The 25,232-nt window shown below is 43.4% G+C and overlaps 1 protein-coding gene and 1 long non-coding RNA gene across 2 annotated transcripts in view; one reads left to right on the forward strand and one right to left on the reverse strand.

Annotated features, from left to right (window-relative positions):
- LOC143809304 (uncharacterized) overlaps positions 1–13,410 on the reverse strand; it is a 42,315-nt gene extending 28,905 nt beyond the window's left edge. The window contains exons 1-2 of the long non-coding RNA XR_013222205.1: positions 13,321–13,410; positions 8,703–8,818 (exon numbers count right to left, since the gene is read on the reverse strand). This is a non-coding gene — a long non-coding RNA (uncharacterized LOC143809304). The remainder of the gene's footprint in view (positions 1–8,702; positions 8,819–13,320) is intronic.
- PTGES (prostaglandin E synthase) overlaps positions 1–25,023 on the forward strand; it is an 87,415-nt gene extending 62,392 nt beyond the window's left edge. Inside the window, exon 3 of the mRNA XM_077284488.1 lies at positions 24,587–25,023. Within this exon, the coding sequence (XP_077140603.1) occupies positions 24,587–24,836 (250 nt within the window). The 3' untranslated portion in view covers positions 24,837–25,023. The remainder of the gene's footprint in view (positions 1–24,586) is intronic.
- The last annotated feature ends 209 nt before the right edge of the window (positions 25,024–25,232 follow it).

A 25,232-nucleotide genomic window follows, 5' to 3' on the forward strand; every position in this document is an offset into this window, starting at 1 on the left:
TGTATAGTAGCAGAAAGGCAGTAGGCCCTGGCGAGAAGGGGCGGTCCTGCAACAGAGCGAGAGGCAGTAGGCCTGGGGCAGATAGACAGGCGGTCCTGCAGATGTAAAGGTGGAAAATGAAGAAAAGTTGATTAGCCTTATAGTGTTTTATAAGAAGGTCTTTAGTGGATTCAGTGTGTACGTCCTTAAAGGCAACGTTAAATTATTGTTCAGAAATTGCACTAAGTAGAATACCCGGTTGGGTAAGAGAAGTTATTTATAGTATGTTATTTAAAATATTTAACCATGTTTGTAACGTTCAAGTGTCCTCACCTCCCATAAAGGGAAGCTCTGTTCAAGTTTACTTGTTATTGCATTTCAAAATTGTATGTCTTTTTGCTGACATGTATTGTTGTTTTCTTCCCAGTCCAGGAGTACTGGATTTAACCGGGGGGGAGTGCAGCGCCCCAGAGTCCTGGTCGTTGCAGTACTGATGCTCCGCCGCTAAGGGGGGCTATGGTACGTCTGATGGCACTGAAGGAGTTCACCTGACCAGGTATCACAGACACCAATACACTTCACAGTCTGGCCTCCAGGGGGAGCTAAGGGTGCTATGTATTAGGCCACTCCTCACAATCTGGTAAAACTGGGGGTTAGATAGGAAGTTAGAGAGAAGCTGACTGGGTTGGAACCAGGCAACATCCTGTGGCAGAGGGTGTTGCAGGGGAAGATTCAGGGGGGTCCCTGTCAGGGGTGGGATCCTGACAGAGGCCTAGCGAACAGAAAGAACGTTACGGGACCGCGCCTGCACTTCATCGCGGCGGTACCCCAAGAAAGGACAAGAAGCGAGGTTTATTGTGCTGAGTGAGAAACGAGATCAACGCAACAAGGAGAAACACCAGTAGGAGTCGTGCTGTAAGACGAGGCAACATCCTACTGAGGCGTGTAGCCGGTGGCCGGAAACGCCGAGGAAGTATTGTGCTCCAGGCCTTACTTCAAACCTACGGCAGGACAGTCAGTTATAGGCGGGCTGTCTCACTCAAATCACCTAAGAAGACATAGGGGGCAACATTTGGAGAGGGGTGACACTAGGGTCCCGGAAGAGCTCCGAGCCTACCCGTCATACGGGTGCTTCCTAGCCATATCATCTGGGGGGACGAAGAAGAACATCATAATCGAGTTGTGAGGGAACTTCAGAAACAGACACAACAGTTGTGGGGACTATCCCATAATCACAGCAGGGGAGGACCACAACACACAAGCGTTAGAAGGTAGGCACAGATTTCCACCTGCAAAGGGAACTCTGGAGGTGCCATCGGACCGGCCGGACTCAGGTAGCCTGGTTAACCGTATTCCGGACTGAGGATCCTGAAGCCTTCAGTAAAGAGGTAAAGAGACTGCAACCTGGTGTCCTCGTTATTCACCGCGACTTGCACCGCACCACAACATCATCACATTCTCAACTTTCACTGGACGCCCCTCAGCAGGGTCACGGACCGGGCCTAGCCACCGTGACAACCCCAGGACTGAGACGTAGAGGCCCGGTACCGGGTATCCCTCGGCCCTGCGGCAGTGGGGACCAGGGGCTGACTGGCATTTTTCAGCCTGGGGGGCAATCACAAACCAGTGGCCCTTCAGTTGCGGTGGCCCTACTTTTCCCTAATAATCTCTGGCCACTGCATAAAAGTAGCAGAGATAACAGGCTTTAAAAACAGACTGGTTCATAGATATGGGAACAGAACGGAGCTTGCTGCATAGATATGGTAGCAGAACCAAGCTTGCTCCAGAGATATGGGAGCAGAACCGAGCTTACTCCAGAGATATGGGAGCAGAACCGAGCTTACTCCAGAGATATAGGAGCAGAACCGAGCTTATTCCGGAGATATAGGAGCAGAACCAAGCTTACTACAGAGATATGGGTGCAAAACAGAGCTTACTACAGAAATATGGGAGCAGAACGGAGCTTACTACAGCAGTATGGGAGCAGAACCGAGCTTACTACAGAGATATGGGAGCAGAACGGAGCTTTCTACAGAGATATGGGAGCAGAGCAGAGCTTACTGCAGAGATATGGGAGCAGAGCAGAGCTTACTACAGAGATATGGGAGCAGAGTGGAGCTTACTGCAGAGATATGGGAGCAGAACTGAGCTTACTACAGAGATAATGGAGCAGAACCGAGCTTACTGCAGAGATATGGGAGCAGAACGGAGCTTTCTACAGAGATATGGGAGCAGAGCAGAGCTTACTGCAGAGATATGGGAGCAGAGCAGAGCTTACTACAGAGATATGGGAGCAGAGTGGAGCTTACTGCAGAGATATGGGAGCAGAACTGAGCTTACTACAGAGATAATGGAGCAGAACCGAGCTTACTGCAGAGATATGGGAGCAGAACGGAGCTTACTACAGAGATATGGGAGCAGAACTGAGCTTACTACAGAAATAAGGGAGCAGAACCGGGTTTACTACTCGGAACCAAGCCTGCTACATAGAAACTGGAGCAGAACCGAGATTATGGCATACATACGGTACCATAATCTAGATTACTACATTGATACAGTTCTAGAACCAAGCTTACTGCTTAGATATGGTGCCATAACGGAGCTTACTTACAAACATACATACAATAATACGGCTACACAGTGCCTACTACTATCACCACTACACAGCGAATACATAATATTATAATATCACCATTACCTCTATATGAAACTACATTCTATACAAAGACCAATGATACCACCATACACCCTTTACTATGACTGAATCACATTTAGCTGCTACTAAATAAAAAAAAGGTACCTAAAAAGAGCAATATTACAACCTAACAGTAACCGTATATTGGTAGATACCAGTTCCGCAGAACAAGTGATTACAGTACAGTTATATATAGTAACTTACACACGACGTTCTTTCTGATTCAGATCGTTCACTTTTCTATCTGGCCCAGACCGACATGACAACTTCTCCAGCCAGGACTCGTCTGCACAGATTACTATAAAGGCACATTTGACTTCTCACATTTCTACCGCCGTCCCCATCTATTCCCAACCTACAAAAACTCCCCACTCTGTGTGCACCTGCAGTGTGGACCACTGACCCCAATATTTAATCAATTGTGTCATTGCTAGGATTACTCCCACCCCCCAAAATTAAAATATCTCACAGAAAGTAGTAATGCCCCTACTGTGCAACGACATGTATGGGCCTTTGAAGGATATAAATATATAAATACAATTGTAAATGCATTAATTTAAAAAAAAACCACAATACTAAGTGCTATTAACATGAACTCTGTATTTACTGTCAGTGTACAGGTAATACAGGGATCACCAGTGACATTATACACAGGAGCTCTGTAAAAAGTGCCAGTGTACAGGTAATACAGTGATCACCACTGCCAGTGACATTATATACAGGAGCTCTGTATACAGTGTATGGTGTCAGTGCACAGGTAATACACTGACTCACCAGTGACGTCTCTAGCTGAAGTCCTTCATCTTTGCTTTTCTCATTCATGCAGCACAGACCGCCATCGCTTCTTCCAGCCAGGACTCGCCTCTGCATAAAAAAAACACAGTTATCTAGAGCACATTCCCCACTTTTTCCCTTTCTTCTACACTACACATCTGAATACAGAGGTCCACCCACAATCAATATATAATTGGTTATTATGCAACCTCATAGATAGCTTACGAGTCCCCCATCATGTGCAGTCCCCCTTACCTCCCACTTCATGTGCAGCCTCCTTTAACCCCCAAAATTCCATCATGTGCATCCTCCTTTAACCCCCAAAATTCCATCATGTGCAGCCTCCTTTAACCCCCCAAATTCCGTCATGTGCATCCTCCTTTAACCCCCCAAATTCCGTCATGTGCAGCCTCCTTTAACCCCCCAAATTCCAACATGTGCAGCCTCCTTGAACCCCCCAAATTCCATCATGTGCAGCCTCCTTTACCCCCCAAATTCCATCATGTGCAGCCTCCTTTAACCCCCAAATTCCATCATGTGCAGCCTCCTTTCACCCCCCAAATTCCATCATGTGCAGCCTCCTTTAACCCCCCCAAATTCCATCATGTGCAGCCTCCTTTATCCCCCCAAATTCCATCATGTGCAGCCTCCTTTAACTCCCCGAATTCCATCATGTGCAGCCTCCTTTAACCCCCCCAAATTCCATCATGTGCATCCTCCTTTAACCCCCCAAATTCCGTCATGTGCAGCCTCCTTTAACTCCCCAAATTCCAACATGTGCAGCCTCCTTGAACCCCCCAAATTCCATCATGTGCAGCCTCCTTTACCCCCCAAATTCCATCATGTGCAGCCTCCTTTAACCCCCAAATTCCATCATGTGCAGCCTCCTTTAACCCCCCCAAATTCCATCATGTGCAGCCTCCTTTATCCCCCCAAATTCCATCATGTGCAGCCTCCTTTAACTCCCCGAATTCCATCATGTGCAGCCTCCTTTAACCCCCCCAAATTCCATCATGTGCAGCCTCCTTTAACTCCCCGAATTCCATCATGTGCAGCCTCCTTTAACCCCCCCAAATTCCATCATGTGAAGCCTCCTTTAACCCCCCAAATTCCGTCATGTGAAGCCTCCTTTAACCCCCCAAAATTCCGTCATGTGCAGCCTCCTTTAACCCCCCCAAGTTCCATCATGTGCTGCCTCCTTTAATCCCCCCAAACTCCATCATGTGCAGCCTCCTTTAACACCCCCAAATTCCATCATGTGCAGCCTCCTTTATCCCCCCAAATTCCATCATGTGCAGCCTCCTTAACCCCCCCAAATTCCATCATGTGCAGCCTCCTTTAACCCCCCAAGTTCCGTCATGTACAGCCTCCTTTAACCCCCCAAATTCCATCATGTGCAGCCTCCTTAACCCCCCCAAATTCCATCATGTGCAGCCTCCTTTAATCCCCCCAAATTCCATCATGTGCAGCCTCCTTTAACCCCCCAAATTCCGTCAGGTGCAGCCTCCTTTAACCCCCCAAATTCCATCATGTGCAGCCTCCTTTATCCCCCCAAATTCCATCATGTGCAGCCTCCTTTATCCCCCCAAATTCCATCATGTGCAGCCTCCTTTAACCCCCCCAAATTCCGTCATGTGCAGCCTCCTTTAACCCCCCAAATTCCATCACGTGCAGCCTCCTTTAACCCCCCCCAAATTCCGTCATGTGCATTCTCCTTTAACCCCCCCAAATTCCATCATGTGCATTCTCCTTTAACCCCCCCAAATTCCATCATGTGCATTCTCCTTTAACCCCCCCAAATTCCGTCATGTGCAGCCTCCTTTAACCCCCCCAAATTCCGTCATGTGCAGCCTCCTTTAACCCCCCAAATTCCATCACGTGCAGCCTCCTTTAACCCCCCCAAATTCCGTCATGTGCATTCTCCTTTAACCCCCCCAAATTCCGTCATGTGCATTCTCCTTTAACCCCCCCAAATTCCGTCATGTGCAGCCTCCTTTAACCCCCCAAATTCCATCACGTGCAGCCTCCTTTAACCCCCCCAAATTCCGTCATGTGCATTCTCCTTTAACCCCCCCAAATTCCATCATGTGCATTCTCCTTTAACCCCCCCAAATTCCATCATGTGCATTCTCCTTTAACCCCCCCAAATTCCATCACGTGCAGCCTCCTTTAACCCCCTCCAAATTCCGTCATGTGCAGCCTCCTTTAATCCCCCCAAATTCCGTCATGTGCATTCTCCTTTAACCCCCCCAAATTCCATCATGTGCATTCTCCTTTAACCCCCCCAAATTCCATCATGTGCAGCCTCCTTTAACCCCCCCAAATTCCGTCATGTGCAGCCTCCTTTAACCCCCCAAATTCCATCACGTGCAGCCTCCTTTAACCCCCCCAAATTCCGTCATGTGCATTCTCCTTTAACCCCCCCAAATTCCATCATGTGCATTCTCCTTTAACCCCCCCAAATTCCGTCATGTGCAGCCTCCTTTAACCCCCAAAATTCCATCATGTGCAGCCTCCTTTCACCCCTCCCCACTTCTTCATTTGCAGTTACCCACCATTTAATTTTAAAAAAAAAAAAAAAAAAAAAAAAAAGGTTTTTTTATACTTACATCACCACTCGCTCCCTTGCAGCGCCTCTCTGCTAGCGTCCTGGCCGCCGGGACATGTCGGCACGTGCGCGATGACGTCATCGCGCACGCCCGACACCTGACCCGGAAGTATAGAGAGATATCATGGAGGGAGCAGGAGCTGTGCAGCCGTCAAGCTGACAGCCGCGCACAAAGCTCCCGGACCCGGCGCGGACGTGTGCGCCGACTGTGACTGCTGCCGGCCGCTTCACAGTGCAGCGGCCGCGTCACAGTGCAGCGCACACGGCCGCGCACAATTTGATGCAGCTTTGCACACAATTTGCAGCTTTACAGCCACCACCAGGCGGCCGGCCCTGATCAGCTGCAGCGGGAGCGGCCCGGGGGGCATTTGCATCTTTGCAACCCGGCCCAGTCCGCCCCTGGTGGGGACGCTCCAATTATATACATATATATACAACCGTACAGTTGCTAAGGTGGGGCCCCGACATGGGATACTCACCACACACGGGGATATGAACACACACAAAATGCGCCACACACTACCACGTGCTTGAACACACATATCACCCTCAGCACACATTTCACCACACATACACCAACTTTGCCACATAAAAGTTGAAACACAAAAGTCACCGCTCAAAGGGAGATGACACACAAGTATATACTATATACAGGAGCAGATGACACACAGGTATATACTATATACAAGAGGAGATGACACACAGGTATATGCTATATACAGGAGGAGATGCCATACAGGTACATACTATATACAGGAGGAGATGACATACAGGTACATACTATATACAGGGGAGATGACACACAGATATATACTATATACAGGAGGAGATGACACACAGGTATATACTATATACAGGGGAGATTACACACAGGTATATACTATATACAGGAAGAGATGACACAGATATATACTATATACAGGAGAAGATGACACACAGGTATATACTATATACAGGAGGAGATGACATACAGGTACATACTATATACAGGAGGAGATGACACACAGGTATATACTATATACAGGAGGAGATGACATACAGGTACATACTATATACAGGAGGAGATGACACACAGGTATATACTATATACAGGAGCAGATGACACACAGGTATATACTATATATAGGAGGAGATGACTTACAGGTATATACTATATACAGGAGGAGATGACCCTTGTATATGCTATATACAGGAGGAGATGACATACAGGTATAAACTATATAAAAGAGGAGATGACACATAGGTATATCGAGGAGGAGATGACATACAGCAGGCATATACTATATATAGGAGGAGATGACATACAGGTATATACTATATACAGGAGATGATATACAGGTGTATACTATATATAGGAGGAGATGACATACAGGTATATAGTATATACAGAAGAAATGACATACAGGTATATACTATATACAGGAGAGATGACACATAGGTATATACAATATACAGGAGGAGATGACATACAGCAGGTATATACTATTTACAGAGGAGATGACATACAGGTATATACTATATACAGGAGATGACATACAGGTGTATACTATATATAAGGGAGATGACAAACATGTATATACTGAGGGGAAAATGAGAGGTGTGAGGTGAAAATGAGGGGTGTGAGGTGAAAATGAAAAGGTGTGAGTGCAAAATGAGAGGAGTGAGGGAAAATAGTGGAGTGATCGGAAAATTACAGATGTGAGGTTGAAATGACAAGTGTTAGGGGGGAATGAGAGGAGTGAGGGGGAAAATAAGAGGAGTGAGGGGGAAAATGAGAGGTGTAAGGGAGAAAATGAGAGGTGTAAGGGAGAAAATGAGAGATGTGAGGGGGAAAATGAGAGGCGTGATTGGAGAATAAGAGAAGTGAGGTGCTATAACTAACCACAGATATTTACTATGCCCAGGCAACACCAGGCTCTTCAGCTAGTTAATCATAAAGGAGACAAAGTTTGACATTACAACTCAGTTAAGTGATTAGACGCATCACATATGCAAGAATGGCACTATATCTTGAAGAAATGTTGAGCCTTTAATGCAGATGCCCCTCCCTATGAGTCCAGTAGTGTAGGAAATGGATAATACAGGTGCTTCTCACAAAATTAGAATATCATCAAAAAGTTAATTTATTTCAGTTCTTCAATACAAAAGGTGAAACTCATATATTATATAGAGTCATTACAAACAGAGTGATCTATTTCAAGTGATTATTTATGTTAATGTTGATGATTATGGCTTACAGCCAATGAAAACCCAAAAGTCATTATCTCAGTAAGTTAGAATAATAAAAACCAGCCTGCAGAGGCTTCCTAAGCGTTTAAAAAGGTCCCTTAGTCTGTTTCAGTTGGAAGACTGCTGACTTGACAGATGTCCAGCAGGCAGTCATTGACACACTTTTTGCTTCCTTGGTGTTTTTTTCAGAGAATATTAATGATAACACCAAAACTTTTTTTCCACTCATGGAAAATGGTTGGATGAAGCCATTTATTGTCAAACTACTGTGTTTTCTCTTTTTAAATCATAATGACAACCCAAAACATCCAAATGACTGTGATCAATAGTTCACATACACTGGTGATTTTGGCCTGATAACATGCACAGCAGCTGACATAAATGGGTTTGAATGGCTACTTAAGGTAACATCCTCACCTGTGACCTGAGCTGAGTGAGTTACTGGGATCCAGACAGACTCTTGCATCTTTCATCCAGCCACTGATGTTTCTGGATTGTGAGTCATGGGGAAAGCAAAAGAATTGTCAACGGATCTATGGTAAAAGATTATAAAATATTAGAGGAATGCGTCTTCAGAAAATGACTTATATTTTCTAGAATTTTTATACATATTTATATCTTGTGGTAGTCCAACTCACATGACAGTATGCAAAGGTAGAAAGTAGGAACTCCGTCTCTTTAAGTCTTCAGTTAGTTTATTGTATTGCAGCATAAACCAACAAGAAGGGAAAATAAATGCAGCATTTCTGGCTAAAACAGAAAACAACAAAAAACAAGACACTGCAACACAGTCCATAGGTATGCAGGTGGCACCTCACTCTGGGGCAACACAGGTTCAGACTCTTCAGGACACCAATCCACTGGAGAACCTCCCTCCAGTCTAGCTGACCCAAGACTGCCTCTAGAGCCCATTTATTTAAACCCCAGACCATGTGACTTTTTCCAGTATGTGACTGACCACATGATCATGATATCACAGGTCCCGGCAGCTCTGCAGGTGCAGATATTGCAGACATCCTCCCTCCCGCTCTATGAAGGTCCACATGAAAGCAGCCCATTATGAAACTTTAACTTAACCCTCACAACACATAGTGTGCTAGAGGAAAATACTCTGGTTTCATATTACTGACGCCATTAAGCGCAGTGACACATATCTTCCCTCTATTACATTACCAGTGACTTTGTCACATACTCCCCCCTCTGCACAAAGCTGAGGGTTTTGGCACCTTCATTTGCTATGCATGGGAGTCTGGATAGGGCAACTGCATTCGCATGCAACTTTCTTGGCCTATGTTCGACGTGAAAAGTGAAATCTTGGAGGCCAAAGAACCATTTAGTTATCAGAGCATTTTTAGCCTTCTTTTCCCTCAACTACCTCAGAGGAGCATGGTCAGATACCATCTTAAACCTACGGCCTAGCAGGTAGTACCGCAGGGTATCTATGGCCCATTTTATAGCTAAGCACTCCTTCTCAAGGATGGCATAGTTTCTCTCACACGAAGAGAGCTTCCGGCTCAGATACAGGACGGATGCTCCTCCCAATTAACTACCTGAGACAGCACAGCTCCCAAGCCGGCTTCTGACGCATCTGTCTGGACCCCGAACTCCTTGCTGAAGTCTGGAGCGACCAAAATCGGATGTTTACATAGAGCCTTCTTCACCTCCTGGAAAGCCATCTCAGTCTCAGCAGACCATTTTATCAACAATGATCTTGTGCCTTGAAGGAGGTCCGTCAACGGCGCAGCAATCATGGCGACCCTTGGGATAAACCGTCAGTAGTAACCCACAATTCCCTCACTAACTTTTTGGAAAGTGGTTGTGGCCATTTCTGGACTGCCTCAATCTTGTTCATCTGGGGCTTTATTTTGCCCCTCCTGATGACAGAGCCTAGATATTTGGCCTCTTCCTTCCCTATGGCATATTTTTTTGGGGTTTATAGTGAACCCCGCATTCCTCAATGCATCCTTTGGTAGATGACTACCCCAGTCAGGGCTGAAGACCACAATGTCATCTAGGTAGTCTGCGGTATACTTCTTATGGGGAACCAGGACCTGATCCATCACCCTCTGGAAGCTTGCTGGTCCCCCCTGCAGTCCGAAGGGCATTCTGGTGTATTGGAAACACCCATCAGGCATCAAGAAGGCCATCTTCTCCTTGGCACTCTGGGACATGGTGATCTGCCAGTAGCCCTTAGTCAGGTCAAGGGTGGTGAGGTACCTCGCAGTTCTCAGTCTCTCAATAAGTTCGTCCTCACGGAGCATCGGATGTGCATCACATTTGGAGACCTCATTCAGCTTGCGGTAATCATTGCAAAATCACCACTCACCGTTGGGCTTCAGCACGAGGACGATGAAGTGGTTAGCACCTTTAAAGTACACGTCTCTGTCCTTAGCACTGTTTTTCAACATAATATTGCTGACCATCCATGGGTTGCAATATTTTTTAAGGGCATCTCTAGGTCCCGTCTGGTTTCTGCTCCTAGAATGCACCCTTGGGATTTAAACTTGGTGTTGAATGCACTCACTACATCACCTTCTTGAGCCAATTAATGAACTTTCTTTAAAAATTCTGACACTAAAATGCTGTTTTTTTGTTGACGATTACATCCGCTAGGCGCATTGGGAAACTTCAGGCAATGTCCATTTCTCCTCCGTACACGGCTATTTTAGAGGACTGTATTGTAATAAAACCAGACCCGGCCTTCCTTAGTAAAATCTCTAATAAATTTAATAGGTCTCAGGTGAGAGTATTTTCCTGTTTTTTTTGTGATCATCTTAAGTCAGAAAAGGAAAGGGAGTTTAACGCTTAGACATAAGAAGATGCGTTATTAAATATCTCTAGGTTACATCTTCTTTTCGACTAGTTCCTTCTTTCATTTTGGAGAAGTAAATAAAGGGAAGGTGGCTAGTAAGAAGACCATAGTTAGGTCGATTAAACAGACTATTTTAGGGGCTGTGAGGGTGATCATATGTGATGGTCGATATGTGTCCACAAAGATGTGGGCAGAGTCTTATTAAACCAGCTGGGGCGCCTTGTGTTCACAGCAGAACGCCTGTGAATCACAAGGCAAAATAAAAGAGTGGATTGGGTCCAAGTAGTTGACCCAGTCAAATTTGTAGGAAAACCCATCAAGGGCTTTTATTTTTAGAGGGATTTGCAGGTTTGATAGTGGGTATAATCCCTCTCTCCACTCTGGGTTTTGGAAGTGGCTCTATGGCCACGATTCCATTTAAATTTGTCAGTTTGGCCTTGTGTGTGTCAGTTTGGAGGTTGCAAGCTGCAGAGCAGAAGGCTCTGTGCAACCCAGGTCTGTGTGGAGCTAACACAGAGCCAGGGACTTCAAGGCGGCTGATGCACCCAACAGACACGGCGGTGCCATTGCCCATGACAATGGGTTTTGAATACAGACTGTATTTGTGGAAATCCAGCTGCGATCTGGAAGATATCACTCCTGTTATGTAAGTCTGAGAATAAAGACACAGTTTATGTTGATCTTTCTGTGGTCCCTGCCTATCTGTTGCACTGCACCAACCCCGCTGCACTACAGGGCCTACAAGTCTTCTACTCTAGCCCCAGGGGGTCTTGCAGCTCACTCCACTGGAGCCATTTCGGTCATCTTGGGTAGAGAAGTCAGAGGCTTCTAAAGGTTCTTTATGTAGAGCAGCCATTTGCACTTCTCCATCTACTTTATTCTGACACTGCAGATAATTACACTAACTAGTAATTTAATTTTCTGGAGCCCATTACAGCAACCCTACATTTCCTCCCTTTTTCTTCTGGTTTTATGATTGATGGGGGTTATTTCAATGGGTGTCACAGTAAGAAGAACTTTTTAAATGTATAAGTTAACCACATGAAGGTGACTTTTTTGTCTCAGAAACCAGTGAGGAATGGTGGGAGGTTCCGCCTTTTTGCATTCACAGGTTTCCTGTCCTATGAGGCATACCCCCTCTCATGGTACTGATGGGCATCGGAAAATCAAATTACCATTTGAATTAATTATCTTTTTTTTCATCTCTATCACAATCTTTATTAAAGATTAGAAGTTTTGCAATTTTCACACTGGCTATTGTTTTTTTTTTGCCTCATACTTCCTGTTTCAGAAAGTTCACATTTGCACTAGCAGCGATGAACAGAACCCATGTATTGTATTAAAGTGTCTAATAAGTATGTGCAAAACTCATTGTGAAGGGAGGGGGAGCTATTACTTCACTTATTGTGATTGGTGGATCCTGTGATATCACCTATGTATCCAGGGGTGTTACCTTTCATTGTAATCCTGTCTTTGATGATAATGAGCCTGCTGAAAACTCTACCTAAAAAGACAGAATAATGAGTCTAAAATGGCTCAATGGCCAATCTGAAAATTGAAAGATTACAACCCAGTGCACTGGGTTCCAATCATACCTGGTAACATCCATCTGTTTGATTTTTCGATGCTTGTATTAAGCTGTGTTTACATATGACCATTATTTGCACGTTGGTTTTATATCATAAGATCAATCTGTTTATAGCATGGGCTGTATTAAAACAAATGCTGGCTAACCCCTTAATGAATAGCCTCAAAAATAGCTGTTTTTTTCCCTTCGTTTTTTAACAGCCATAACTTTATTTTTCTTCTTTCTGATGTAGCTGTATAAGGCTTTGTTTTATGTAAGAAAAATAGAATTTTTCATAGCTGTTTTCATGTACATATATAAATACTATGCAGTTCATAGAAAAAAAAAAATTGATTCAAATTTAGAAGAAAGCTATTTTTGCTCTTTTAATGTTCACATCTCACACCAAATAATCTGCTTGAATAAATCCCCCCTGTTTTCACAGTTGTATGAATACTTATTATATGCAGTTTTTTGGGGTGTTTTTATATGTAAGTAATAACATATTTTATAAAAAAATAATAATTTCTATTAGCACTATTGGGACAGCCATAAAGACAGAAGCGGTAATAAACCACTTCTGTCTTCTTAAGAGTACCCAACTCCTGTTAAAATGACGTGGAGTTAAAGACTAGGCTTGTTTATAATCTGCCTACCAACAAGCATGTTTGCACTGTCCGAAGATTGGGAAGAAGCATTCTTTTGAATGACTTTTTTCTGTGCAGTCTCCACAGAATATACCGTTGATCTATAAATGATGAGAAAAAAAGGTAAAGTAAAAATAATAAATAAGACTGTGCTTTCAGCATAATCTTATATGACGACCTCAATGAACCAGATGCTGTGGTTTGTAACTTTTCTGGAAACTTTTAGGCATGCGGAAATAACTGAAAGCTGAGCTGATTCCATGTATACACACACATACGGCTGAAATTTGTGTATACATGGCTTTTGCTTGTGCTGCTAATGAAAAGGGAACTCCCTAGCTTATGTTTATACAGCCCCTGTTTATATAACATCTCACTTGTCATTCTGATTCTCCCTAAGAGAAAGTGTAGAAGGGATCCATCCCCTACAAAATCTGCACTTAATTACAGGGCAGGAGGAGACTGTCTACTTTAGAGACTGGACTTTCATTCTCTCCAACATTTTTTTTTCCTGGATCACATTCCAAGCTCAAGGCTACACTAGGAAATTGGAGACAAGCTGCAGAATGAAGAGACTCAGCTGCAGATCTCCTGTAGTCGCTGAGTCTGCTGCCTGTTGACATCTGAAGGCATCTTTTTGGGGAATTGCTACCTCTAGTAGGGGCCCCGGTACAAGAAATGCATATTAGGAGCCTATAGGAACAAAATCCTCTCTGCCAGCACAGTTGGGGCCTGCCGGCTATAGGGAATTTACTACAAATCCTTGATATCAATTTAGGGCTGGATTAGAGCAATGACAAAAGGGGCAATTGCCCAACAGGGTCACCACCGTCAATGCCTAAATGCATCATGGCGTCTTCTGTTATGAAGTACGCTAGCTGGCATTATTATTTGAGAAATACATGGTGCTTTTTATGGTGCTGTCATGGTTCACTGTATGGGGGGCACTGCATGGTGGTAGTGTTAAGGCACTAGAATTTACACAAAATCCATGCTGGGCTATATCATGAGTAAAAGGGCAATTAGTCCACTGCCTCCACCGCCTGTCGGCTTCCACATGACATCATCAAATCTGCAATACAAAGTATTTTGATATTTGCACGATATGGTACTGTTATATATATTCAATGTACTATATATAGCACCACCATGTAGGCAGCATATAACACTATTAGGGTATGTGCACACGATGCCGATTTTGCTGCAGATCCGCAGCAGTTTCCCACGAGTTTACAGTTCAATGTAAACCTATGGGAAACCAAAAGCGCTGTGCACATGCTGCGGAAAAAAACGCGCGGAAAGGCAGCGGTTTACATTCCGCAGCATGTCACTTCTTTCTGCGGATTCCGCAGCGGTTTTACAGCTGCCCCTATGGAAAACTGCAGTGAAAACCGCAGAAAAACCGCAGTAAATTCGCGGTAAATCCACGATAAATCTGCAGCAAAAACGCAGCATTTTTGCCCTGCAGATTTATCAAATCTGCTGCGGAAAAATCCGCAGTGGCCAAGAATACGTGTGCACATACCCTTATATGTTCATTGCAATTGGCACTATATCACAGAATTCTGTGAATGTTGCATTGTGGCAACATTAAAGCACTAAACTGCAATACTATTATATTACCAGATTCGGATGTACAATTAGTGCAGCCGCACTGGGGCCCAAGACATAAAGTAAACTATTTAATATATATATACTAGCTGTACTACCCGGCTTCGCCCGGGTTAATGACTGCTGTTAGCAAAATAGAATGTGTTAACAAAAATTTATTCTGCACACAAAAACCACAAAACAAATAGATAGAAATGTAATTATTAAAAGGCAAAAACTAAGCTAATAGAAGAATTTCACAACATATATTAGCTTTGTTATACTGAGAATGTCTTTGTTGCCTATATTAACCAATCAGAGCTCAGGTTAATTAACTGTAGCAAAATAGAAGCTGAGCTGTGATTGGTTGCTATTGGCAGCCTGATAAATCCCCAGCCAACAGGAAGCCCTCCCCCCTGGCAGTATATATTAGCTTACACATAATAGACAGGTCATGTGACTGACAGCTGCCGTATTTCCTATATGGTACATTTGTTGCTCTTGTAGTTTGTCTGCTTATTAATCAGATTTTTATTTTTGAAGGACAATACCAGACTTGTGTGTGTTTTAGGGCGAGTTTCATGTGTCAAGTTGTGTGTGTTGAGTTGCGTGTGGCGACATGCATGTAGCGACTTTTGTGAGATGAGTTTTGTGTGGCGACATGCGTGTAGCAACATTTTGTGTGTCGAGTTGCATGTGACAGGTTAGTGTAGCAAGTTGTGTGCAGCAAGATTTGTGCATGGCGAGTTTTGCGCGTGGCGAGTTTTATGTGTGGTACGTTTTGAGTATGTGCAAGTTTTGTGTGAGGCAACTTTTGCATGTGGTGCAACTTTTGTACATGTGGCAATTTTTCTGTGTGTGCAAGTTTTGCATGAGGTGAGTTTTCCATGAGGTGAGTTTTGCACGTGTGGCGAGTTTTGCGTGAGCCTAGTTTTGCATATGGCGAGTTTTGCATGTAGCGAGTTTTGCGCGTTGCGAGTTTTGAGTGGTGACTTTTGTGTTTCGACTTTTATGTGGCGAGGTTGGTGTGTGTGTGGTGAAATGTGTGCTGAGGGTCGTATATGTGTTCAAGCACGTGGTAGTGTGTGGCGCATTTTGTGTTTGTGTTCATATCCCCGTGTGTGGTGAGTATCCCATGTCGGGGCCCCACCTTAGCAACTGTACGGTATATACTCTTTGGCACCATCGCTCTCATTCTTTAAGTCCTCATTGTTCACATCTGGCAGCTGTCAATTTTCCTCCAACACTTTTTCCCCATTATGTAGATAGGGGCAAAATTGTTTGGTGAATTGGAACGCGCGGGGTTAAAATTTCACCTCACAACATAGCCTATGACGCTCTCGGGGTCCAGACGTGTGACTGTGCAAAATTTTGTGGCTGTAGCTGCGACGGTGCAGATGCCAATCCCGGACATACACACATACATACATACACACATTCAGCTTTATATATTAGATATACCTGTATGTAATCTCCTGTATATAGTATATACCTGTGTGTCATCTCACCTATATATAGTATATATCTGTGTGTCATCTCCTCCTGTATATAGTATATACCTGTATGTCATCTCCTCCTATACATAGCATATACCTGTATGTCATCTCCTCCTGTATATAATATATACCTGTAGGTAATCTGCTCCTGTATATAGTATATACCTGTGTGTCATCTCCTCCTGTATATAGTATATACCTGTATGTCATCTCCTCCTGTATGTAGTATGTACCTGTATGTCATCTCCTCCTCTATATAGTATATACCTGTGTGTCATCTCTCCTGTATATAGTATATATCTGTGTGTCATCTCCTCCTGTATATAGTATATACCTGTGTGTCATCTCCCCTGTAAATAGTATATACCTGTGTGTCATCTCCTCCTGTATATAGTATATATCTGTATGTCATCTCCTCCTGTATTAGCCCTCGTTCACACGTTATTTGGTCAGTATTTTTACCTCAGTATTTGTAAGCTAAAATGGCAGCCTGATAAATCCCCAGCCAACAGTAAGCCCACCCCCTGGCAGTATATATTAGCTCACACATACACATAATAGACTGGTCATGTGACTGACAGCTGCCGGATTCCTATATGGTACATTTGTTGCTCTTGTAGTTTGTCTGCTTATTAATCAGATTTTTATTTTTGAAGGATAATACCAGACTTGTGTGTGTTTTAGGGCGAGTTTCGTGTGTCAAGTTGTGTGTGTTGAGTTGCGTGTGGCGACATGCATGTAGCGACTTTTGTGAGATGAGTTTTGTGTGGCGACATGCGTGTAGCAACTTTTTGTGTGTCGAGTTGCATGTGACAGGTTAGTGTAGCAAGTTGTGTGCAGCAAGTTTTGCGCATGGTGAGTTTTGCGCGTGGCGAGTTTTATGTGTGGTGCCTTTTGAGTATGTGCAAGTTTTGTGTGAGGCAACTTTTGTGCATGTGGCAATTTTTCTGCGTGTGGCAATTTTTCTGCGTGTGCAAGTTTTGCGTGTGTCGAGTTTTCCATGAGGTGAGTTTTGCACGTGTGGCGAGTTTTGCATGTGGAGAGTTTTGCGCGTGGCGAGTTTTGAACGGCGACTTTTGTGTTTCTACTTTTATGTGGCGAGGTTGGTGTATGTGTGGTGAAATGTGCGCTGAGGGTGGTATATGTGTTCGAGCATGTGGTAGTGTGTGGCGCATTTTGTGTGTGTGTTCATATTCCCGTGGTGGTGTGGTGATTATCCCATGTTGGGGCCCCACCTTAGCAACTGTACAGTATATACTCTTTGGCGCCATCGCTGTCATTCTTTAAGTCCCCCTTGTTCACATCTGGCAGCTGTTAATTTGCCTCCAACACTTTTCCTTTCACTTTTTCCCCATTATGTAGATAGGGGCAAAATTGTTTGGTGAATTGGAAAGCGCGGGGTTGAAATTTCACCTCACAACATAGCCTATGACGCTCTCGGGGTCCAGACGTGTGACTGTGCAAAATTTTGTGGCTGTAGCTGTGACGGTTCAGATGCCAATCCCGGACATACACACATACATACATACATACACACATACACACATTCAGCTTTATATATTAGATATACTAGATGGTGTCCCGATTCTAACGCATTGGGTATTCTAGAATATGCATGTCCACGTAGTATATTGCCCAGTGACGTAGTATATTGCCCAGTGAGGTAGTATATTGCCCAGTGACGTAGTATATTGCACAGTGACGTAGTATATTGCCCAGTTACGTAGTATATTGCACAGCCACATAGTATATTGCCCAGTTTCGTAGTATACAGCACAGAGCCACGTAGTATACTGCCCAGTTACGTAGTATACAGCACAGAGCCACGTAGTATATTGCACAGCGACGTAGTATACAGCACAGAGCCACGTAGTATATTGCACAGCGACGTAGTATACAGCACAGCCACGTAGTATATTGCCCAGCCACGTAGTATATTGCCCAGTGACGTAGTATATTGCCCAGTGACGTAGTATACAGCACAGAGCCACGTAGTATATTGCCCAGCCACGTATGTCACAGGTTAAAAAATACAAAATAAACATATAGTCACCTTCCGAGGGACCCCTTGTAGTTCTGTCGCCTGTGTTCGGTTCAGGCGGCTGTTGTGAACTGTGTTTCTGGGCTCCCTCTGGTGGTCACTAACGGTATTGTGTTAGGCATGTCTTGTTGCAGGCCTGAGCTCCAGCTGTGTCGTTAAGCAGCGGGTGTTCCCTATTTAAGTCTCCTCCGGACTCAGTCTCTTGCCTGGCATCGTTGTATCCAGACCTATATGGTCTCCTCCGGATTCCTTTCAGTCTGTCTCATGCAAGAAAAGCTAAGTCCGTTTTGTATAATTTGGATTGTTTGCATTTTTCAGTGTCTTTGTCCAGCTTGCTTAATATTTGATTTTCTGGCTCGCTGGAAGCTCTAGGGGGCTGATATTCTCCCTCCGCACCGTCAGTCGGTGTGGGGGTTCTTGAATGTTCAGCGTGGATGTTTTTGTAGGGTTTTCTGCTGACTGCATAGTCCACTATCTATTTTCTGTCTATCTAGACTAGTGGGCCTCACTTTGCTGAATCTAGTTCATCTCTACGTTTGTGTTTTCCTCTTGCCTCACCGTTATTATTTGTTGGGGGCTTTCTATATCTTTGGGGTTCAATTTCTCTGGAGGCAAGTGAGGTCTTATTTTCCCTCTAGGGGTAGTCAGTTCTCCGGCTGGCTCGAGACGTCTAGAACCAACGTAGGCACGTTCACCGGCTGCTTCTAGTTGTGTGTGTTAGGATCAGGTATGCGGTTAGCCCAGTTTCCACCTCCCTAGAGCAGTATTTATGTTTTTGCTATCTTGCCGGAATATCAGAGATCCTCTACCACTGGGATCATAACAGGCGGCAGCTTCCGGTCCAAGGGTGTGATGACGTCGCGGTCACATGACCGTGACGTCACGGCAGGTCCTTCTCGCACAGGCGCGCAGGGCCTGTGATGATGTCGCAGTCACATGACCGTGACGTCATGGCAGGTCCTTGTCGCACACCAACCTTAGCACCGGAACCTGCCGCTTGCATGGATCGGTCACCGGAGCGGCGGAAGGTGAGTATATAATGATTTATTTTTATTATTATTATTTTTAACATTAGATGTTTTTACTATTGAGGCTGCATAGGCAGCCTCAATAGTAAAAACTTGGTCACACAGGGTTAATAGCGGCGGTAACGGAGTGAGTTACCCGCGGCATAACGCGGTCCGTTACCGCTGGCATTAACCCTGTGTGAGCCGTGACTGCGGGGACTGTGGAGCGGGCGCCGGGCACTGACTGCAGGGGAGTAGGGAGGGACTAATCGGACTGTGCCCGTCACTGATTGGTCGCGGCAGCCATGACAGGACAATGAATATCTGTGACGGAAGTTGCCGACAGAAAGACGGAAGTACCCCTTAGACAATTATATATATAGATATATATATATATTGGACCAAAAGTAGGTGGACAGAAAATAATAACATTTATTTTGATTTATATATAAAATTATATTTACTAACACAAGCATAACGTTGACAATTAAGTTTTATTCTGAACAATAATACGAAAGCCCTTAAATTTTATCAACGCAGGTGCTCAAACTGTTTTCCATCACAATTTACACAGCTTTGAAGTCTACCTCTTAGGCTACTTTCACACTAGCGTTAACTGCATTACGTCTCAAAACGTCTTTTTTCAGAAAAAACGCATCCAGCAAAAGTTTTTGCTGGATGCGTTTTTTCCCCATAGACTTGTATTGGCGACGTATTGCGACGGATTGGCATACGTCGTGTCCGTTTTATGACGGATGCGTCGAAATTTGGCCACACGTCGTCGGCAAAAAACGTTGCTTGTAACGTTTTTTGTCTCCGCCTAAAAAACGTGTCGCGACGCATCCTGCGGCATACGTCGTTGGCTACAATGGAAGCCTATAAGCGACGGATGCGTCGGGACACGTCGTACGACGCAATGCAGCGCTGCAATACGTTTTTTTACACTGAGCATGCTCAGAAGCTGGATTTTGTTGCCAATTGGCCAGACACCCCCAAATCTATATAAACCTGGCCTGGGCCTTCAACCCCACATATGCCAGCAAGACCCAGAGAGAAGACTGCCAGCCACAAGACCCCAGCCAGCCACGTATTTAAGTGCCACGTATTTAAGTGCCACGTACTATAAATACTATAACTACGTGGTTATACGTGGCACTTATATACGTGGCACTTATATACGTGGCACTTATATACGTGGCACTGAAATACGTGGCACTTATATACGTGGCACTTAAATACGTGGCACTGAAATACGTGGCACTGAAATACGTGGCACAAATACGTGGCACTTAAATACGTGGCACTGAAATACGTGGCACTGAAATACGTGGCACTGAAATACGTGGCACTGAAATACGTGGCACTATGACTGTCAGAAAATGTTCATTAAACGGTTAGGGGTGAGGTTAGGGGTAGGGTTAGGGTTTGGATCCCTTTATCATCATCCGTAGTTCATTAATCGGATGTATCCAGAGTCGCCTCCGTCTCCGTTGCTGCAGAAGCATCCTCCGTTTTTCCGCTGCCGCCTCCTTCTCCCGCACTATGATATCCAGGCGATTCGTCTCAAAGATAATGTCGGTAACCAAACTAGCAATGCTCACAAGAACACCTTCCATCGCTGCCACAAAACTAAAACCCTCAAAAATGGGCTGTAAAAACAGTAACTATATAGTTTTCCATATTTTCCAGTAGCCAATCAAATTTGGGAGCCTCCCATTTTAAAAACGGATCAGTCGTAAAAACGGATGCAACGGATGGTAAAAACGGATGCAACGTATGCAACGCATCCAGTATTTTCGACGGAAACGTTTAACGGATTTGCGACGGATCCGTCGAAATGCTGTATGCGTTGCATACGTTTTTCACTTTTTTGACGCATCCGTTTTTTCGGCAAAAAAACGGATTTGCGACGTAATGCAGTTAACGCTAGTGTGAAAGTAGCCTTATTATGCTTCGACAAACATTTTTGAACAATTCTCTTTGGGTATTAATTTCTTGAAATGCATCTCTTATGTAATGTTTCAAATCACTGACACTTTTTGGCTTTCGACTATAAACTTTGTCCTTGAGTATTCCCCAAAAGAAAAAATCCATTGGGGTCAAGTCTAGTGAATGTGCTGGCCAATCAAGTGGGCCTCTTCGAAATGTTTCATCAAGATACTCGCGGACTACTCTTGAATAATGTGGAGGGGCCCCATCTTGTTGGAAATAAAGGTCATTTGAATTAGACTGTTGCTGTAACTGGGGAACAACAGACCAAAAAAATGGTCCAAAAACACCAAAACTTGAAATACCACCCCAAACATTGCCACCAGGCTCATTTAGTTGTTGCTCTAATGTTAAATGCATGTTCTCATTATACCAGTAAATACAATTATGCCTGTTAATATGGCCAGATAATCACTCCACATAATGTTCTCTAAAATTACTGGATTTTCTTCAATTTCGTTAAGCATAATCTCACTAAATTGCAGCCGCCTGTCTGGATTGTCCTCCAATAAACCATGAATTAGACGTGGACTATAAGCTTTCCACCCAATAGATTTCAGGATTCGCATGATGGAAGCTTGTGAAATTCCCAATTCTAAAGACACTCTTCTGGTGGACTTTTTTGGACTCTGAACAAATGTTTCAGCAACAAGTTGTTTATTATTTTCTGTCCAGGCTGTTTTGGGTCGACCAGTTTTTGGAGCATTAAGGATTGAGCCAGTGGCATCGAATTTGTCACGAATGCGGTAAATGGTTTATTTGGGGCTTGAGTACCAAATGTTTCAACCAATTTGCTCTAACTGTTACAGCATTTTGAGATTTCCAATACTCTTTTAAAATCCATATTTTTTGATCTGTATTTAAATTATTTGCCATTATGGGTTATCTGAATTATCTGAAAAGAAAACAGATTTGGGGGAGATTTATCTGTGAAAACTGGATCTGTGAAACTGACTCAGTCGCCCTTAGCAACCAATCAGATTCCACCTTTCATATTCCAAAGAGTCTGTGAAGAATGAAAAGTGGAATCTGATTGGTTGCTAAGGGCAACTGAGTCAGTTTCACTTTACACCATGTTTGATAAATCTCCCCCTTCATAACCCTATTACACATACTGTCCACCTACTTTTGGACCACCCTGTGTGTGTGTGTGTGTGTGTGTGTGTGTGTGTGTGTGTATATATATATATATATATATATATATATATATATATATATATATATATATATATATATATATATATATATATATATATTCACCCCTTCACCTGCGGTTTTGGAGCGGATTCATTAAAAAAAAAAAAAAAACTTTTTTAAACGTTGTGTGAACATAGTCTAAAAGCAGTTGGTGTTTGGCAATATGCCACTAATCTGCCCACAAAAAATGGTCCTGGTGAAGGGGCTTTCATTGCAAGGCCAGGGCTAGATATCACGCTCAGACAAGAGCTTACGTGAGACTGCCTCACCCATAAATATGCAATTTGTTCTGCTTAATGAGACTGCATCTGCAACTTTTGGCACAACTTGGTAGAGTTATGAGAAAATAACACAGAAATAAAAGGAAATGTTACCACCCATAGAACTGACTAATATTTACCAGTCACTTGACCCAAGAGTTACAAAATTAATTTTGGCACAAATCCAATCATCAGTGGTTTCGACAGCCAATCTTTAGCGGTGGCTTTTTTTTTGCCGCAGATATTGTCCAGTTAGGATAACCCCTTAATGCAACCAACTTGTAAAGAGGAGATGCTTTCATGTAAAATCCAGAATCTTTGTTACATTTCAAGCTGTTTTTCAGCTTTTGCTTAGCTTCTTAGGCGTTGGTGGTTTTACTAGTAAAACGGATGCTACAGTAAAAAATAAAAAAATGGACAAAACAAGAAAATTGGTTGTCTGAATGAGGTAGTAAGGGAAAATGTTGTTTAGAAACTGTCAGCAAGAAGAACTGTTACAGACCAGACTCTGACTTTAACCAACGCAGTATCCTATGCTTCATCTTCCAAAAACGGGGCATGTAACTCCTGCAGCTAGTCACTGTCCACAGAAGTGTCACTATTGCTATGAGTGATTGGTTGCAACGGTTTCCTGTCTTTCTGGAAAAGGAAGTACAGAGCCTGATAAAAACAGGAAGTGATGAGACATGGGTTGGTCCCTGGTAGTATAGGAAGAGGAGTGGCTGTGGATCGATATGGTGAGCATGATTTATTGTTATCTTACAGCGGTTTTTAAAGAAATAAACAAGACAATCCAATCAGTTCCCCAATTACAGCAGCGCATCACTCACATTTTCCCAAAAAATCCATAGTAAGGATGCTGGATCTACTTACAAGAATATATAAGGGTGTGAACATAACAAATTACATAAACAACTCATTTGTAAAAATATAATTTTATTAAAATATTAAATTATTCCTCAAAAAATCTCACCTATACAAGTGAATAAAGTGCTCAAAAATAAAGTACAAGATCTTCACTAAATATCGATATCACAGTCAATGGACTCTTCGTGTTCCCCTAGTAGTGTTATGGTGCGGCCACACCAATCTCTAAAATAATAACCACCTAAAAAGACAAAAATATATTAAGGCAGAGGAGGGGGGATTCTGTTAACCTGCGTATCCCTTAGATAACCCTTCCTGTCCGTAGGGGTGTAGGGGTTGGCACCCTAATTTAAAGTGCCAGTGGCGCCCCCACTCACAAGTTTTCTGTCCCCTGATGACCCTATAAATTCCTAGCAAAGGATAGATTCTGGACAAACAAAGAAAAAATATATATAATATAATATTAGAAACTCATAGAATCACTAAAAAGAATACGATGCATCCACTAGGTCTTAAACCGTACTCCTGAAATAGGTATAGCTTGACCATGGATGCTGGTTCTATCAACAGCAGCTTCTTGACAGTTACATAGAAGATATTTCAGTCCAATCAACAGCATTCCATTATTTTATGCAACATGTAAGTCAAGACAGAAACCCATGAAAAGGCTACTGATACTGTTATTTGCATCATGGGGGGCCTGAGGTGGAGGTTCATGATACCAGATTGGGGAAAGTTGCTATTGAAGGATCTCATTACTTTTGTTGATACTGTCTTGGTTTTTCTATCCCTTTCATTTCACTTAATTGTCTATTTTATTTTTCCTAGAGCCCATCGCAATGACATGGAGAACATCTTCCCATTCCTTTTCCTCGGCGCCATCTACTCCTTAATGGATCCCAATCCAAGCATCGCCAGGATCCATTTCTTAGTCTTCTTCATTGGTCGATTAGTACATACAGCAGCCTATGTGTTGGTCCTGAAAGCCCCAACGCGTTCTGTGGCCTACAGCCTAGCTCAATTACCATGCTTTTCTATGGCTTTCCAAGTTCTCTATTCCGTCGCCTCCTATTGGTAGACATAAGTATAGTGTGTTCATACAGTACATACCCATGGCCAGGATTCCGTTCAATGTTGTGTCTGCTAAGGCATTTACCAAGTGTAGACCTCAACCTCCTAAGTGCCCCATAAGCCTTATTCATTGTGAATTTATATTTTTGTAAATGATCTTAGTTATGTAATCAAATATCAGTATTCTGACTACATGACAGTTTGTGATGTAGTTTTATTATATGGTTTGTATACAACTGATAAAGGGTTTTTTCGATTGTAATAGAATAAGTTGAATATCACTTCTTGAAGGGGTTTATATCTGAGATATTTTTTTTTTTTTTTCAGAAATAACGTCAGGCTGTGTGTGATACTGAAGCTCAGCTTGATCGGAGCTAAAATGTAATTCCCAGCACCACCTATA

The sequence above is a fragment of the Ranitomeya variabilis genome, chromosome 2 (assembly GCF_051348905.1).
Source record: "Ranitomeya variabilis isolate aRanVar5 chromosome 2, aRanVar5.hap1, whole genome shotgun sequence".
Lineage (NCBI taxonomy): Eukaryota > Metazoa > Chordata > Amphibia > Anura > Dendrobatidae > Ranitomeya > Ranitomeya variabilis.